The 18,803-nt window shown below is 47.2% G+C and overlaps 1 protein-coding gene across 1 annotated transcript in view; it reads right to left on the minus strand.

Moving 5' to 3' along the window:
* Window positions 1-18,524, minus strand: part of LOC147124172 (uncharacterized) — a 40,562-nt gene extending 22,038 nt beyond the window's left edge. Inside the window, exon 1 of the mRNA XM_085983330.1 lies at window positions 17,949-18,524. Coding sequence (XP_085839456.1) covers window positions 17,949-18,076 — 128 coding nt within the window. The 5' untranslated portion in view covers window positions 18,077-18,524. The remainder of the gene's footprint in view (window positions 1-17,948) is intronic.
* Window positions 18,525-18,803: the final 279 nt, after the last annotated feature.

The raw sequence follows: 18,803 nt of genomic DNA on the forward strand, positions 1-18,803 counted from the left end.
TCACCCTGCAGCCATGTTTCTGTAATGGCCACAAGATCATACCCATATGTAGTTATTTGTGCCATTAACTCGTCTATTTTGTTATGAATGCTACGTGCATTCAGATAGAGAACTTTCAAATATGTTTTGTGACACTTAGTTCCTGCTTTTGCCCTTTTTATTACTTTACCTTTTACTCCATACCTTCTGCCCCTTCCTGACACGCTCTGGTTTTTAATTTCCCCACTGTTACCTAAGTCTATGACCTTCTCTGTTGTCATTTTTATTATTTGCTCTCTAGGAACCTCCCCCCCACTAGTTAGTTTAAAGCCCTCTCTACAGTCCTAGTTATATGATCCGCCAGGACTCTAGTCCCAGCACTGGCCAAGTGAAGCCTGTCCCAACGGAACAGCTCCCTCCTGCCCCAGTACTGGTGCCAGTGTCCCAGGAAGCAAAACCCATTTCTCCCACACCAGTCTCTGAGCCACGCATTTAACTCTCTAATTTTATTTGTCCTAGCCAAATTCGCTCGTGGCTCAGGTAATAATCCAGAGATTATTACCCTTGTGGTTCTGCTTTTTAATTTGGCCCCTAGCTGCTCAAACTCCCTCAGCAGAACCTCCTTCCTTGTCCTATCTATGTCGTTGGTACCAACATGGACCACGACAACTGGATCCTCCCCCTCCCACTCCAAGTTTCTCTCCAGTCCAGAGGAGATGTCCTTAACCCTGGCACCGGGCAGGCAACACAGCCTTCGGGACTCTCGCTCTCGGCTGCAAAGAACTCTATCTATCCCCCTAACGATACTATCCCCTACCACTACAACATTTCTTTTAACTCCCCCCCACTTGAATGGCCCCCCGCTCCACGGTGCTGTGGCCAGGTTGCTCATCCTCCCCGCAGTCCCTGTTCCCATCCTCACAGGGAGTAAAAGCCTCGAACCTGTTGACCTACTCTCAACTATACTTTCAGACTCCCAACTAGCCTTTGGTTCTCCATTAACCACAATACGTCTGCAGCTGTCGATTTTCTCAAAAACACCCTCATTACCACCTTTGATGCCCTGATCCCCAGTAAAACCTTTTCTCTCTCCCACCCAATCATTCCCCTTGGTATGACCCCATCTTTACTCCCTCAAATTCAAAGCGCACAGACTTAAGTGTATCTGGCACATAATTCGTTTACCCATCCATCACCAGATCTGGCTGGACCACATCAGGCACTATCGGGCTCTGCTCTCCTCTGTCACAGCTGCCCCCTACTTCAGGATCACCCTAAAAAGCAATGAAGACTCCCGGCTTCCCCCGGACCAGATGGTTTCCATCCCAGGGATTTAAAGGAAGTAGGTGAGCACATTGAAGATGCCCTAACTATAATCTTCCAACCTCTTGATTCAGGAACCGTTCCTTTAGATTGGAACATTGCGCATGTCACTCCGCGATTTAAGAATGAAGAGAGCAGGAAACCAGGGGATTATAGACCAGTTAGCCTAACATCTGTTGTTGGGAAATTAAGGGTAGGGTGACTGAACACCTCGAAAATTTTCAATTGATCAGAGAGAGCCAGCATGGATCTGTGAAAGCCTGACAAACCTGATTGAATTTTATGAGGAGGTGACTAAAGCAGTGGACAGGGGCATATCTATGGATATCATTTATATGGACTTCCAGAAGACAGTTGATAAAGTCCCACATAAGAGACTGTTAACTAAGGCAGAAGCCCATGGAATTGAAGGCAAATTATTGACCTGGTTAGGAAATTGGCTGAGTGGCAGGAGGCAGAGAGTAGGGATAATTGGTAGGTACTCTAATTGGCAGGATGTGACTAGTGGTGTCCCACAGGGATCTGGGTTGGGGCCTCAACTATTCACAGTGTTAACAACTTAGATGATGGCATAGAAAGTCATATATCCAAATTTGCCGATGACACAAAGATAAGCGGCATTGTAGGCTGTGTAGCTGGAAGCATAAAATTACAAAGGGATAGCAATAGATTCAGTGAATGGGCAAAACTGTGGCAAATGGATTTCAGTTTAGGCAAGGTTATCCACTATGGACCTAAAAAAGGATAGAACAGGGTACTTTCTAAACGGTGAAAAACTAAAAACAGTGAAGGTCCAAAAAGACCTGGGGGTCTAGGTACATAGATCATTAAAATGTCATGAACAGGTACAGAAAATAATCAAAACGGCTAATGGAATGCTGGCCTTTATATCTGGAGGACTAGAATACAAGGGGTAGAAGTTATGCTGCAGCTATACAAAACCCTGGTCAGACCACACCTGGAGTACTGTGAGCAGTTCTGGGCACCACACCGTAGGAAGGATATATTGGCCTTGGACGGAGTGCGGCGTAGGTTTACGAGAATGATACCCGGACTTCAAGGGTTAAGTTACGAGGAGAGATTACACAAGTTAGGGTTGTATTCCCTATAATTTAGAAGGTTAAGGGGTGATCTAATCGAAGTTTTCAGGATATTAAGGGGAACGGATAGGATAGAGAGAGAGAAACTATTTCTGCTGGTTGGGGATTCTAGGACTAGAGGCATAATCTAAAAATTAGAGCCAGACCTTTCAGGGGTGAAATTAGGAAACACTTCTACACACAAAGGGTGGTAGAAGTTTGGAACTCTCTTCTGCAGACAGCAATTAATGCTAGATCAATTGTTAATTTTAAATCCGAGATTGATAGCTTTTTGTTAACCAAAGGCATTAAAGAATATGGGCCAAAGGTGGGCATATGGAGTTAGGTCACAGATCGGCCATGATCTCATTGAATGGTGGAACAGGCTCGAGGGCCTCCTGTGTTTCTATGTTCTCCACTACAAGCCATCTCCTTAAACCCCTCTCCACCCTCACCTCCAACAAGTGCAAGGAACTCATGGACTTCGTCATTAAGATTGAGACCATCCATTCAGCTGCCTCTACTGCCTCCTCCCACCTCCTCTTGTGCACCGATAAACTACCACCCCGCCCTAGCCCTGATCCCTTTCTCTATTTTATCTCCTATCTCACCTCATTCCCTATGCACGCTCATCTTGTCCATGAGTGTGACACCAAGGAGCCCTAGTAAAATTGAAGCCAGTGGGAATCGGGGAAAGACTTTCCACTGGCTGGAGTCATACCTAGCACAAAGGAAGGTAGTTGTTGGAGGCCAATCATCTCAGCCCCAGGATGCAGGAGTTTCTCAGGGCAGCATCCTAGGCCCAACCATCTTCAGTTGCTTCATCAATGACCTTCACTCCATCATAAGGTCAAAAGTGGGGATGTTCGCTGATGATTGCACAGTGCTCAGTTACATTCACAACTCCTCTGATAATGAAGCAGTCTTTTCCCGCATGCAGCAAGCCCGGGACAACATTCAGGCTTGGGCTGATAAGTGGCAAGTAACATTCGCATCACACAAGTGCCAGGCAATGACTATCTCCAAAAAGAGAAAATCTAACCACCTCCCCATGACATTCAATGGCATTACCATCGTCGAATCCCCCACCATCAACATCCTGGGGTTCACCATTGACCAGAAACTTAACTGGACCAGCCACATAAATATTGTGGCTACAAGAGCAGGTCAAAGGCTGGTTATTCTGCGGCGATTGTCTCACCTCCTGACTCCCCAAAGCCTTTCCACCATCTACGAGGCACAAGTAAGGAGTGTGATGGAAAACTCTCCACTTGCCTGGATGAGTGCAGCTCCAACAACACTCAAAAAGCTCAACACCATCCAGGACAAAGCAACCCGCTTGATTGGCACCTTGTCTACCGTCTTGAACAATAATTCTCTCCACCGCCGGCCAATGTTCCTCCTAATTTTTTTTTGGGTGCATGGCCCATTCACAATTTCGCACATATGCGAAACTTAACATTGGAAAAGTCAGACCCGGGCTGCGCGGGACCAGGCAGAGAGCTGCGCAGACACGCAGCTTAGAGGGAACACTGCCACCAGCCCACCGTGCCTGCAGTGTATACCATCTACAAGATGAACTGCAGCAACTCACCAAGGCTTCTCAATAGCACCTTCCAAACCCCTGACCTCTACCACCTAGAAGGACAAGGGCAGCAGGCGCATGGGAACACCACCACCTCCAAGTTCCCTTCCATGTCACACACCATCCTGACTTGGAAATATATTAGCGTTCCTTCATCGTCGCTGGGTCAAAATCCCCATCAATGTTCCCTCTAAAATTTCGTTGTTGTGCACGCCCAGTTTTTTCAATACGCGGTACCTTTAAAGTTTTTGCGCGGCTACTGCCCACGCAGTATTTGAGAGCTTGTGAATGGCCTGCACGGTACCTTCAAGAGGGAACATTGCTCCCTCCCTAACAGCATTGTGGGAGAGCCTTCACCACACAGACTGCAGCGGTTCAAGAAGGCGGCTAACCACCACCTTCTCAAGGGTAATTAGGGATGGGCAATAAATGCTGGCCTTGCCAGCTACACCCACATCCCATGAATGACTTTAAAAAAAAGACCCATCTCCTGCTCCCATGACCCCATTCTCATTAAACTGTACCAAACTTCCTTTCCTGGCCCCCATGCTAGCTGACATTGTAATAGTTGCCTCTCCTCAGGTCCTGCCCCCCCTCCCTCTCAACGCTGTCATCATCATCAAAGAACCCACCCATGATCCCCCTGTCCTTGCAAATTACCACCCCATCTCCAATACCCCTTTCCTCTCCAAAGTCTTGAACATGCTGTTACTGCTAAAATCTTCACATGGTTCCATTCTTGCCTATCTGATTGTAGCCTGTGCATCTCCAGTAATGGCTTCTTTTCCCACCACTGCACGTCAACTCTGGAGTCCCCCAAGGACCTACCCTCTGATCCCTCCTCTTCCTCATATACATGCTGCCCCTTGTCAACATCATCCACAGACATTGCAGCGGGGGGTTTTAACCCCCATGAACAGGTGGGTCAGGGGTTAAAATTAAGGAATTCTTGATGGGGACAGCAACCCGGCTCCAATGCGTCCATTTCTGGGTATAACAGAGGAGCATTTGGATGCTGGCGTGAAACCTACTCGCCAAAGTTGGGGATTTAATCATTCAAGGTGAAAGGGTAGTTATTGGTGCAATTAACATTCTTTGGAGACGTTAATGTGTTCTGTGGAAATTGATGTCAACTTTGCTCTAAATTTAACATGTGCAGCACAGGTTTCCCGGAGCTTGGGAAACTGACCAGTGAAACAGAGGGGAGATTGAGCCGCAGTTCAAGTGGTATTTAAACTTATCATTGTCTTATCTGAATAAAAGCTCAATTATTGCAGCTGGTATCTCAGTTCCATCTGGCAGAGAGTACTTGTGTGGATACAGCTTTTTTCAACTTTGAAGGCTTTCAAACTGCCAAGAACAGGATGGAAGGTGTGTTGGAAATGTTTGACAGCACATTAGAAGAGGAAGACCATCACCATCCACCAGCGACAAAGTGCTGTGGTGGGATCAGCGCATTCACTGGAGAGAGGTGCACAGGGGAGAGGTGCACAGGGGAGAGGTGCACAGGGGAGAGGTGCACAGAGGAGAGGTGCACAGAGGAGAGGTGCTCAGGAGAGAGGTGCACAGAGGAGAGGTGCACAGAGGAGAGGTGCTCAGGAGAGAGGTGCACAGAGGAGAGGTGCACAGGGGAGAGGTGCACAGTGGAGAGGTGCACAGAGGAGAGGTGCACAGGGGAGAGGTGCACAGGGGAGAGGTGCACAGTGGAGAGGTGCACAGAGGAGAGGTGCTCAGGAGAGAGGTGCACAGGAGAGGGGCCGAGGTTGCAGGAGGCACTACCCATGTCACAGGATTTACAGACAGAGGCTCAGCTTCCTTGACTTCTTGGAAGAGCGATGCTTCCACAGACTGAGGTCACATCAAGTGGGGGCAGGTATCTGCAGCCTCCTAGAAGAAGACCTGTCCTGATAGTTCCTTCTGTGGCTCAGTGTCAAAATGTTTTTATCGAAAAAGCTCTTAAGCACCTTGGGATGTTTTGCAATGTTAAAGGTGCTATATAAATGCAAGTTGTTATTGTTGAAATTTCAGAAGAGATATCTGTCATGTATTGATTTCGAGTTTGACACCAGTCAATACGGTAATGTAATGTGCGAGTTTAACCAGTAAATACGGTAATGTAATGTGCATTGCATTATGGGAATTACCTGAAAAAGCAGCAGTCAGCCATTTTTAGAGAATAAAGAGAACATCGCAGTTAGAAGCCTGTCTGCCTGATTCTATGCTTGAATGCATTCAGACAACATTGGCGATGAGGATAACGAACGGAATCATTTTAAATAGTTGGTTGCCCAAGTTTTAGTTAGCTAGGATGGAGAAGACCGGCATTCAAAATTTTGCTTGCTTCGCCGAGCCAGCCATATTGGGTCCAAGATGGACGAGGTGTTTAACGTCTTTTGAGCTTTATGCCGACGGCAAAGGACTCATTATCGACGGTACCTCTACAGCTGCCACAAAGCAGAGGAGAAGAGCTCTACTTCTACACCTAGCAGGACCAGGTGTCCAGGATATCTTTTCAACTCTGCCGGACACAGGAGAGCCAGCAGACTACACGGCGGCGGTTAGCGCTTTGAATCACTACTTCGTGCCCCAGGTCAACGCAGCAGTTGCTAGACAGACTTTTCATAAGCTGTCCCAGAAGGCAGGTGAGACTGTGCAACAATTTGCTACTCGCTTGCAGCAAGCTGCTAAAGACTGTACTTTTGGGGGGGTTGCGGATAATCAAATAAGAGACACTATCCTGAGTAGGTGCACATCAGCCTATGTGCGGAGGAAATTGCTAGAGGAAGGGCATGGTCTAACGCTCGCCCGCACATTACAATTGGCCTCACAATGTGAAAACGTCGAGGAGCAGATGTCAGCCATGTCATGTACAGAGAAGGCGGAGACAGATACTGTTCGTCGTGTTACACAGAAAAGAGGGTATTATGCAAAAAGCTCGACAGATAAACCAAAGGGAAATGGCGATAGGAACGAAAGGAAATGTTACAGATGTGGACACACAGACCACATGGGCAGAGATCCGAAATGCCCAGTACACAGACAAACGTGTCATAAGTGCAAGGGAAAGGATCATTTCTCCAAAGTATGCTGCACAAAGGGTACAAAGAAACACAGTGTGAACAATGTAGAGGAACAAAATAACTGTGCATTTGCTGTTACTGGAAATAACATGACAGAGAGACTTACCTTTTGTGTGGGGGGAGTAAACCTGAGAATGTTAATTGATTCGGGTGCAGCTAATAATGTGATAGATGAGAATACATGGGAAGGATTAAAGTCAGAACACATTAAGTGTCAGTCACATGTCCCTAAGACAGAGAAAGTTATTCTCTTATGCTTCTAGCCGACAACTGTCAGTTAAAGGTGTATTCACATGTGGGATTACAATAGGTAAGAGAACTGAGCAGGCAGAGTTCATTGTGGTTAAAGGCCATGGAGAGCCGTTGCTAGGAAGGGAGAGAGCCATGAAACTGGGAGTTTTAAAAATAGGCGCAGATGTCTCAGCTGTGGCAGATGTAAGACAGCTACTAGAACAGCAGTATCCAAAGGTGTTCCAGGGAGTAGGAAGGCTGACGACAAAACAGATCAGTTTGTATATCGACCCACAAGTGAAGCCTGTGGCCCAGCCACTCAGGCGTATACCATTCAACTTAAGGGGGGCAGTGGAGGCCAAAATAAAACAATTGAGGGACATGGATATTATCGAACCTGTAACTGGTCCCACTCCATGGGTAAATCCTGTGGTTATTGTACCAAAAGCGGATAAGGATGTAAGATTATGCCTAGACATGAGATGAGCAAACCAGGCAATAGTGAGGGAACAATATCCAATCCCCACCGTTGATGAGATACTCCAAGGTATGAACGGCTCGACGGTGTTTAGTAAGCTAGACCTGAAATGGGGTTATCACCAGCTAGAACTGACCCCTGGGTCATGAGAAATCACAATGTTTGCAGTACATAACAGAGTATACAGGTACAAGAGGCTGATATTCGATGTATCTTCAGCTAGTGAGCAATATCAGCACGAGATAGCTAATGCCTTAGCTGGAATAGAGGGTGTTGAAAACATCTCAGACGACATTATCGTGCATGCACACGACCAGGAAACGCACGACAGACGCCTGCACACTGTCATGACCAGACTAATGGAAAGTGGACTGACACTAAACTCAGAGAAGTGCCAATTCAACATGGACCGATTGATTTTCATGGGAATCCTGTTGTCTGAAAAGGACATCGGACCAACAGCAGAGAGAGTGCGAGCGGTGGCAGAAGCTCGGGAACCAGAGAATGCTACAGAGGTGAGCAGTTTCTTGGGACTCGTTTGGTACAGTAGCAGATTCATCCCGCAGTTTGAAACGCTATCAGAGCCACTGCGACACCTGACGAGAAAGGACACACCATTTAAATTTGGATCACAACAGAGACAGTCATTCAGTGCACTGAAGGAAGAGTTGGCCAGAGCCGGCACTTTAGCATATTTTGATAAGAACGCACCAACCAAGGTGATAGCAGATGCCAGTCCTGTAGGTTTAGGCACAGTACTAGTTCAGGACCAACAGGGACAAGAGGTGCCAATATGCTATATAAGTCATAGTTTAACAGACTGTGAGAGGAAATACTCTCAAACAGAGAGAGAGGCCTTAGCTCTTGTATGGGCTTGTGAGAGGCTGCATCCATATGTGTATGGCCGAAAATTTAACTTGGTAACTGACCATAAGCCATTACAAGTGATATACGGCCCACACTCTAAACCCTGTGCCCGTATAGAGAGATGGGTACTTAGATTACAGCCGTACGATTTCAAGGTGATACACATTACAGGCAAGCAAAACATTGCAGACCCACTGTCACGATTGCTGGGGGAGACAGCAAAACAGGAGAGACATTCTCATGGCTCAGATGAATACGTGAGATTTGTAGCTGTGAGTGTGAAACCAAAAGCACTCACTACTAGAGAGGTGGAGGAAGCCTCTGCTACCAACCCAGAGCTGATTGAGGTACGGAAGGCAATCACAAACGGACATTTTGAGAACAGTAAAGCTTATGCAGCAATTGCAAACAAGCTGTGCGTAGTGGGGTACCTAGTTCTTCGGGGAACACGCATCGTACTACCCACAGTGTTACACGCACGAGCCCTGGTGTTAGCACATGAAGGACACTTGGGAATAGTTGGAACAAAGCAACATCTCAGAACCAAGGTTTGGTGGCCTGACATGGACAAGGCAGCTGAAAAACACTGTAAAGCGTGCCACGGCTGTCAGATAGTAGCCAGACCCGACCCACCTGAACCGTTGAGACCAACACCATTACCGGAGGGCCCCTGGCAGGATGTAGCTATAGACTTACTGGGACCCTTGCCATCCAACCACTCCATTCTTGTGGTAGTTGATTATTATAGTTGCTACTATGAATATGACATCATGACCTCCACAACAACAGAGAAGGTTATTGATAGTTTAGAGTCAATCTTCAGCCGTCATGGTTTGCCAATCACCTGCAAATCTGATAATGGTCCCCAATTCAGATCTGAATTATTCGAAGAATACTGTGAAAACAACGGGATCAAACACCTGAAAACGACAGCAAAATGGGCTCAGGCTAACGGAGAAGTCGAGCGCCAGAATGCATCGCTGATGAAGAGAATCAGAATTGCTCAGTCAGAAGGACTAGATTGGAAACGTGAACTTAGAAAATATGTGACTCTGTACAGGAGCATTGACCATGCCACAACAGGAAAGAGCCCGGCAGAGCTGCTCTTTAAACGGAAAATGAGAGGAAAGCTGCTAGACATCACAGAGTCACGTGTAGACATGGAAGTACGTGACTGGGACGCAGAACAAAAAGGCAAGTCCAAACTGTACGCAGATGAACAGCGGAGAACACAATACTCAGAGGTGGAAGTTGGCGACACGGTGCTGGTACGGCAGGACAAAGTGGACAAGTTCACCACTCCTTTTAATGCCACACCACACAAAGTTTTGAGTAAAACAGGGAGTCAAGTAGTAGTGGAATCTCCAGAAGGAGCACGCTACTCAAGAAACACTACGTTTGTGAAGAAATACAGAACCAATGGACCAAAGGAGACACTCCATGAGCAGGAGGAAACACAAGGGACTGAGGACAGTATAGTAGACCCTGACACACATACCACTGTGACACAGGCAATACCCACTGACACCAACATGTCAGACATACCCAATACAGCCAGACCTCAAAGGGTTAAAAGAAAACCCCAAAGACTGTCTGATTATGTCACAACATAAGCTGTGTGAGAACTGCATGGGTGATGTTAAATGTTTAAACCTGGGAATTATTTAGTTGTGTGGTAAGACACAAGTTTGTAAAAAGTTTATAAACCAAATAAGTTATGCAGTGTTATTGTAAGCAACTGTTTGTAAACTGCAAGTTTGTTTCCAAGGAAAAGGGGGATGTCGTGTATTGATTGCGAGTTTGACACCAGTCAATACGGTAATGTAATGTGCGAGTTTAACACCAGTAAATACGGTAATGTGCATTGCATTATGGGAATTACCCGAAAAAGCAGCAGTCAGCCATTTTAGAGAATAAAGAGAACATCGCAGTTAGAAGCCTGTCTGCCTGATTCTATGCTTGAATGCGTTCATACAACAATATCAGAACAGATGACCAAAAGCTTGGTCAAAGAGTTAGGTTTTAAGGAGCATCTTAAAGGAGGAGAGAGAGGTGGAGAGGTTTTGCGAGGGAACTCCAGAGCTTAGGGCCAAGGCAGCTGAAAGCACAGCTGCCAATGGTGGAGGGATTAAAATCAGGGATGTGCATGGTGCCAGAATTGGAGGAGCGCAGAGAACTCCGACCACTTCTATGTGATGCATCCTGTGTGGCTTGAACAGAGGTAGAGGCAGGCTACTCAGATCCCTGCTCTGACTGCTGAGATGCTTTTGGCCTATAACCTCTGGGTTTTGGAGCCCCTGACGACCCCTCCAAAGACTCCTCCACCTGCACCTGTGCAGGGGCAGGACTGGCTGAGGGGAGGGGGGAAAACGGGTGAGAAGTGGGACTGCTTTGAGTGGAATTCCCACTTCCATATTCCCTTTTGCCACCATCCCTCTCCTGGGCCAACGCCACACCACTCCTACCACTCTGCTGCAGCCCAGCTTGGTGAAGATCAGTGACGCATTGTAAGGCCATGGATATGGTATCTGTCATCCTGTTTAAGGCGGCAGTCATCTCCTGCACAGCTGTGATTGTGGCTTGCATGGACTCATTTGAGAGCCGTACTTGAAGCCCCATGGAGTTGGCCACTCTCTCCATGGCAGACATTCTCGCATTCCCTGCGCCACCAATCCACTAGCGATTGAGTTGGGCTCCTCCATCCTCTCCACTATTGTGGAGAATGTGCGTGGCACGTCCGTCAGTACCTGGCTAAGTCGCTGATGCACCTCTAGAATTCTCCTTCTCAGTGATAGTCCCTGGGGTTCAGCATCTGTGTCCTGCTGAGCAAAGCTTGGAGAGGATTGCACCCCCGACGTGGACTCTCCACAGCTGTCCCTGCCATCAGTGTCTGCTCGTGCTTACTTGTGAGGTGTGAATTACCAGGTGATAACCTAACTAACTCTCTAAGTGGACCCACCGAAGTGCAAATATCTGCGCTGGTGCATGGCTGTACGTCCTGCGACGGTGCACCCTCAGAAGGAATGAGGTCCTATGAGGAATTGTCCTCATGGATGTCCTGCAACACTTGCTGTACATATGAAGGCCTTGGAAGACAAAAGAAAGGGAGATGATTTAGTCGTGGCAAAATCACAGTCTTGACAATCACCATACTCAGTCTTCGCATAGTTCAGTGATTGATGAAATGAAGTCAGCGTGTGTGTCAGAGATATTTGTAATTTTGTCACCAGCTATCTGCGAGCCCCCTCTCTCTCCATCTCTGACTGAGAGGGACGCAGAGGCGCCACTTATCTCCAGGGGGTCCTGCTCTGTATCAATGAGCTGGACTATTTGTGGCGGCCCACCCCTAGTCCTGTCCCTCTCCCTTGCGTTTTGTGCTCTCTTCTACAAGGGGCGAAGAAACAGATTTGTGAGTAAGTGTAGGAGAGGTATTCGCCTGATGGATGCAGTGCATTTGGTGAGGGTGTCTATGCATCACATTGCATAAGGATTGGGGTGAGTGGCAAAGGTGGATGAATAAATGGGGAAGTGATGAAGTGCATAGAAAGTGAAGGCAGGGTGGTACTGAAAGTTGAGTGGGTGTGAGGAGTGATGTGATGGAGAACACTTAGCAAGACAGAGTGAAAGGTGGGGGCTTAAAGCGTGTAGTTGAATCAGCAAATGTACTCACTTTTCCTGACCTGGTTAGGTCATTAAATCGCTTTCTACATTGCAGTCATGACCAGGGAACAATGTTCCTGCTGCTCACCTCCTCAGCTACCTCCAACCATGCCTTCTTGGTGAGAGCCGCAGGTTTCTTCCTCCCATTGCTGGGGAAAAGTATGTCCCTCCTGCTCCTGACTGCACTCAGCAGTCATTCCAGCAATCCATCATTGAATCTGAGTGCTGCCCTTGCTCTATGTCCACCAGCTACCCTGAACACCTCCAATATCCATTTCTACATTGGCCCTTAAATGCAGCTGAGATCACGTCGTGCAGGTGTGCATCATGCCCGCTGCGCAGCCTGGAGACATGAAACCCGGAAGTCAAAATTAATTGGTTCAATTGAGTTGAGATTGCTGATTCCGACCCACTGAGTTTACTTCCGGGTTTCGCCCACACAATTCAACCCCCCCCGCTGCTCGGAAGCCACCTTCACATTAATATTGGGGGTCGGGGTCACCTTCCACCTGTATACTGACAACATCTAGCTCTACCTCTGCACCACCTCTTGACCCCTCCACTACCTCTGTGCTGTCAGACTGCTTGTCTGAAATCCAGTCTTGGACGAGCTACAATTCCCTCACGTTAAACATTGGGAAAGACAGAAATACTTGCATTTACATAGCACCTTTCACAACCTCAGGATGTCCCAAAGTGCTTTACAGCCAATGAAGTACATTTGAAGTGTAGTCACTGTTGTAATGTAGCAAGACTGAAGCCATCGTCTTCGACCCTTGTCACAAACTCTGTACCCTTGCGATCGATTCCATCTTCCTCCCCAGCTACTGTCTACTTCCACCTACTTCTACCTCTGTAACATCGCTCGACTCCGCCCCCGTCTCAGCTCATCTGCTGCCGAAAGCCTCATCAATGTCTTTGTCACCTCCAGACTTGACTATTTCAAACCTCCCATCCTTCACCCTGTGTAAACTTCAACTTATCCAAAACTCTACTGCCCATATCCTATCCTGCGCCAAGCCCTGTTCACCCTTCTTTCCTGTGCTTGCTGCATTAGCTCCCAGTCTTCCAACACCTCAAATTTAAAATTCTCATCCTTGTGTTTATCTTCCTTGGGCCTTGCCCCTCCTTATCTCTGTAACCTCCTCCAGCCCTACAACTCCCTCCCCCAACTGTCAGTTCCTCTGACTCTGGTCTCTTGGGCATCCCCTTTGCCCCACCATTGGCAGCTGTGCCTTCAGCCGCCTAAGCCCACACGCTCTGGAATTATCTCTTTAAACTTCTCTGCCTTTCCACCTCCCTCACCTCCTTTAAAACCCACCTTGTTGACCAAGCTTAATATCTCCTCCATTGGCTCAGCATCCATTTTTTTGATTACACCTCTGTGTAGCACCTTGGGACATTTTTCTCACTTTTATATAAATGCAAGTTGTTGTTGTTGAAAAGGGGTGTCTGTGAGGTAATCTTACTGGGGGATATAAGAATGTTAAGGGTATAGAAAAAGTTGACCCAGAATATTACTTTAAATTAAACTGTGGGAGTAGAACTAGAGGACACAGGTTCAAAGGTAATTTTTGGACTGATATCAGTAAATTCAATAGACTGATCCAATAGTAACTTTCTATCAGGACTTCCAGATAGTAACATACAGATAGAATAGTGGAGATAAAAACACTCGAGTCATTTAACAAGCCCGAAAACATTGCGAACCAGTGCACTTGCTCTTTGCTATTCCACTGCCGAATACGCCTGCCCTGCATGGGAAAGGTCTACTCATGCCAAGAAGATGGATGCCGTTCTGAATGCAAGCTGCCGATTTATCACAGGTTGCTTAAAACCAACAAACACCAACAGCCTATATATCCTGGCGGGTATCGCTCCCCCTGATATAAGAAGAACAGTAGCCAGCAAGAAAGAACGACTCCGTCAAACATCAGATGAGAGACACCCTCTGCATTGTCATACACCTACACCTAGCTGCCTAAAGTCAAGAAAGAGCTTCATGAACAGTGTTGTTCCATTACAATCAACCTCATCTGAAGCCCGCATCGCCTTGTGGAAAGACCGGCTCGCCAGTCTTGAACAACCCCCAGCGATGGAAATTTTACTTGATGAAAGCCTTCCCCCAGGAGCTAATTGCAACTGGGCAACCTGGAAGTGCCTTAACAGACTTAGGACCGGTGTAGGTTGCTCAAAGGTGTCACTAAGCAAATGGGGATATTCAACCAGCCCGACAACTTGTGAATGTGGAACTGAGGCACAGACTATGCAACATCTCCTGCAATGCCCATCGTTAGAGGAACCCTGCACTGTTGCAGATCTTGCCGAATTCAACAACAAGGCGCAAAAATGTGTCCAGTTCTGGCTGGGCTATGTATAGACTGTCCGTGGACACGATAAGAAGAAGATTTAAGAAGCAAGTGGATGATACACTGGAGGGACGTTAGAGTCTCTCTGGATGGATGAACTAAAATGGGCCATTCAGATCCCCTTCAGATTGGAGGGCTCTGGTTGTGCCATGTTATGACTCTATGGCACTCCATGTCGCAGCCCACTGAACCCCGATGAAAATCGACCAAAAACATTTGCGACAGGCAGACCTGGGGCACAGACCCACAACCTCCTGATCAGGCCTTGACCACTAAAGCTGTGAACTTGCTTTTATATTAGAATCATAAGCCAGAATTTTGCCAGTGCTCAGCGGACGGGATCAGTGGCAGGTCGGCAGTTAAATGTGAATTGATTGTGCACACTTGCCTTTCCCGATGTCTGGTCTGCCAGCGCTGAGCAGACCCAACAGGCAGTGGTGGGGGAGCCAATTTAATTGATTAGTGGCTTGTTTGCAGCCACTTAACAATGGTTTTTAACTTACCTTTTGAATTTGACAGCTCGCCCATGGATTTCACGCTGTTGCTAGAACACGTCTGTGAAGCTCAGGCAGGAGGTCAATGGCCATTGAATCAGCTGATGAGTTGACAGCTTCAAATGTCAAGTAAAAGCTCCCACCTTACAGAGTCATAACGGCACAGAAGGAGACCATTTGGCCCATCGAGGCAGTGCTGGCTGTCTGTAGAGCAATTCAGTCAGTCCCATTCCCCTGCTCGATCCCCGTAGTTTATTCCCCTCAAGTGCCTGTCCAGTCTCCCCTTGAAAACATCGAGTGTCTCTGCTTCCACCACTTCTGTCGGCAGCGAGTTCCAGGCCCTCACCACTCGCTGCGTAAAAAAGTTTTCCTCTCGTCCCCCCTGTATCTCTTGCCCCAAACCTTAAATCTGTGTCCCCTAGTCCTTGTACCATCAACTAGTGGGAACAGCCTTTCCCCGTCTAACCTATCCAAACCCGTCATAATCTTGTACACCTCTATCAAATCACCCCGCAACCTTCTTTGCTCTAATGAAAACAAATCCAGCTTCTGCAACCTGTCCTTGTAGATAAGATCCCTCATCCCTGGAACCATTCTGGTAAATCTCCTCTGCACCTTCTCAAGTGCCTTCACATCCTTCCTAAAGTGTGGTGACCAGAACTGGATGCAGTACTCCAGTTGTGACCTAACCAGCGCTTTATAAAGGCTCAGTATAACTTCTCTACCCTCAGATATCTTCCCTCAGCCACAAGTTCTTCCTCACTGCATTTCCACAACAGATTCACCATGCTGCAAGTCTTTACACAAGTCTCCATCCAGTCTGACCTCATTACCTCTCTCACCATTGACAGATCACGTCTGTCATCTCTACTTCACCTGCCATCTATTCCATCACCCCTTTATACTCTCTCACCTTGGTCCCCAGAATCCTACCACAATCAGCCCCAACACCAGCAGCACCGACAACAACACCAATCTTCTCCACAATCAACTGATGCTGCATAGGACAGAGGGCATCAGCACCCAACCACATTGCTGCCCGGGAGGCCAGGGTGGCCTCACCATGGCCAGATTTACTTCACTTGATGCTGTACACCCTGGCTGCCACATGATGTGCCAGATTGGCACTACCCCACACCAACACCATAAAGCATCCCTACAATGCCCAAGCCATTCCTTTCACACTCATCACCATTGCGGGGGGGGGGTACCATTATGTCTCACCATTCACTGCAACTCACTAAGCCACTTCCAAAGGTGCACACAAATCTGTCCAAGAATGCAAAGTGTTGAAAAATAAAGGTTTCAGTGTTTGACACCACATTCACAGAAACTTTACATGGACATTGCATAAAATACCCAAGTGCCTACCCTTGTGTGTTGTTAGTTGGTATGATTGCACTAGGATGAGGGTGAATGTGAGGGGTGGTTAGTGAGATGGGGATGTAATAATATAGATAGAGAGGGATGGGTGGAGGTCCAAGGTAAGTTGGTGTAAGTGAGGATGTGCAGGAGTAGGGTAGGGAAGGCAGAGTGATGGGGATGTGATGAGAGGCACAGCAGGATGAGGTTGAGTGTGGCTTTGTACTAATGTTTCGTGATCTATTGAGATCATTGAAACCTTTGTGGCACTGCACCCAGGTCCTCCTGACCACATCCCTGCTTGTGCCCTCCTGTGCAATGTGCAACCAGGCTGTGTTGATCTCCTGGGGAGGTCTCTTCCACCCATGGGAAGGAAAGAGGGCCTCCTTGCGCGCTATGGAGGGAGTCGTGGGAGAGCCTGGGTGCAGCCTTCTCTCTTAGGCAGTCCCTCGGAACCGAGTTTAGCCCCGTTAACAGGGTCCAATGCGGGACCTACTGCTCTGCACCTTTGTGCAGTCACTGTCAGTGTTTGCAGCACCTCAACGCTGTAGAACATGGACAGCACAAATGTCAAAATAAATTTGGACATGGTCCCTTTAAGAAAATCGGCTGATGACGCGTCATCAAATGACGGCCCCAGACCCGTTTCCACTAATTGGCTGGGAAACATACTGGACAGGGCTTAACAAGCCCCACCAACGGAAAGTAATTTCAGACAGCGGGATGGAGCCAGCAGCGGGGCCGGCACCCGCCACCGACATCGCCTACCACGGACTTGCCAAGGTCAGCAAAATTGCAGCCACAGAATCTTACAGTGCAGAAAGAGGCCATTTGGCCCATCGTGCCTGTGCCAGCTCTCCGCAAGAGCTATCCAATTAGTCCCACTCCCCCACTCTTTTCCCATAGCCCTGCAAATTTTTCCTTTTCAAGTATATATCCAATTCCCTTTTGAAAGTTACTATTGAATCTGCTTCCACCTCCCTTTCAGGCAGTGCAATCAATAAAATTGTTTGTTGCTATAGAAATAAGATAAGCTTCAAATGGTGATAAAACCTAAGCCAAACTTCTAATGCCTCATTAATTCAATTAAAAGCTGACACAGCGTTGGTAGTGATTTATTAGGGACAAGCCCAGAGTAAGGAGTTAAACGAAGGTCTAAGCAAAGGAGTTTTAAACGTCAATTTTTTTGTCTTATAACATTCCTGTGAAGCTCCTTGGGACATTTTACTACATTAAAGGAGCTATATATATATACAAGTTGTTGTTAAATGCTTTAAATGAGACGAAAGAGCCGGGGCTGAAATGGTAATTTACTGAACTGTAGTGACCAGTTTAGGACAGATTTTCCCAGAGCAACTGGTGGTTTCTATGACAATAGATGACACGGTTTGCTTATCCTTGCATTAACATACACAGAGCAACCCTGGTTTTCTATCCTTACCTCTGCAGGTATGAAGAGTTTCTTCTTCTGGGAAAGTAATCCACAACTTCGCCTGCATCAGGCAGCCATTTTATAGAAGTGTCAACCCCCACTCCAATGTGTCCTTCAGCTCCTGAAGAGATTGGCATCTCAAGCTAATTAAAATATATACATATATATGAAACTGCCAAATGCCTACATTTCAAGTCATACAATCGACGTACACAAACTCTCGTGTGCTACAGTATAGGCTCAGATTTCCTGGATATGCAGCCTGAGTCTGACAAGAGCATTCCTCCAAACTGTGCACTCATTCACAGTGTGTGGGACTTTCAGAAAGCATGATTCACGCCGGCCTTACTCTGGTTTGTTATGGTCGCCATGGCAGCAACTTTCTGAATCACTCGCTTGCTGCAACGTGTTACAATTGTGACAAGTCAACTCCAGCCAAAAACTCCATGACCCTTTTGACAAACATTAATTTAATTAAAAGTGAAGTGCACAATGAAGGCTTGTTTTATCAGTTATGACTGAGTTTACATTTTAAATGCTGTGGGATAATTTAGGAATGCACTTTACGTTGGTTACTGGGCATTCTGTCCATATTTGTGGGGGGGAGGGGGAATGGGGGAAGAGAAAAAAAGATGCACACATGCCAGGACAGAGTTCAAAGTCGTTCTAACTTGCAGGTTCAGTGCAATATAATCATTGTACAGATGAGAGGAGGCAGAGCAGGTCATATGGCCCCTTTGCTCTTTGATACCTTGGCCTAGAAATTCAGTATAGCCACGTTTGGGGCGCTACAGCCGGGCGGCCGCTAAAATTTGCGCCCGGCGCAACTTCGCGCCACCTTCGCCGATATTCAGTGGCATCGCC

Source organism: Somniosus microcephalus, chromosome 1 (genome assembly GCF_052327205.1).
Source record: "Somniosus microcephalus isolate GS21.2 chromosome 1, FLI_Smic_1.0, whole genome shotgun sequence".
In the NCBI taxonomy this organism is placed as follows: Eukaryota; Metazoa; Chordata; class Chondrichthyes; order Squaliformes; family Somniosidae; genus Somniosus; species Somniosus microcephalus.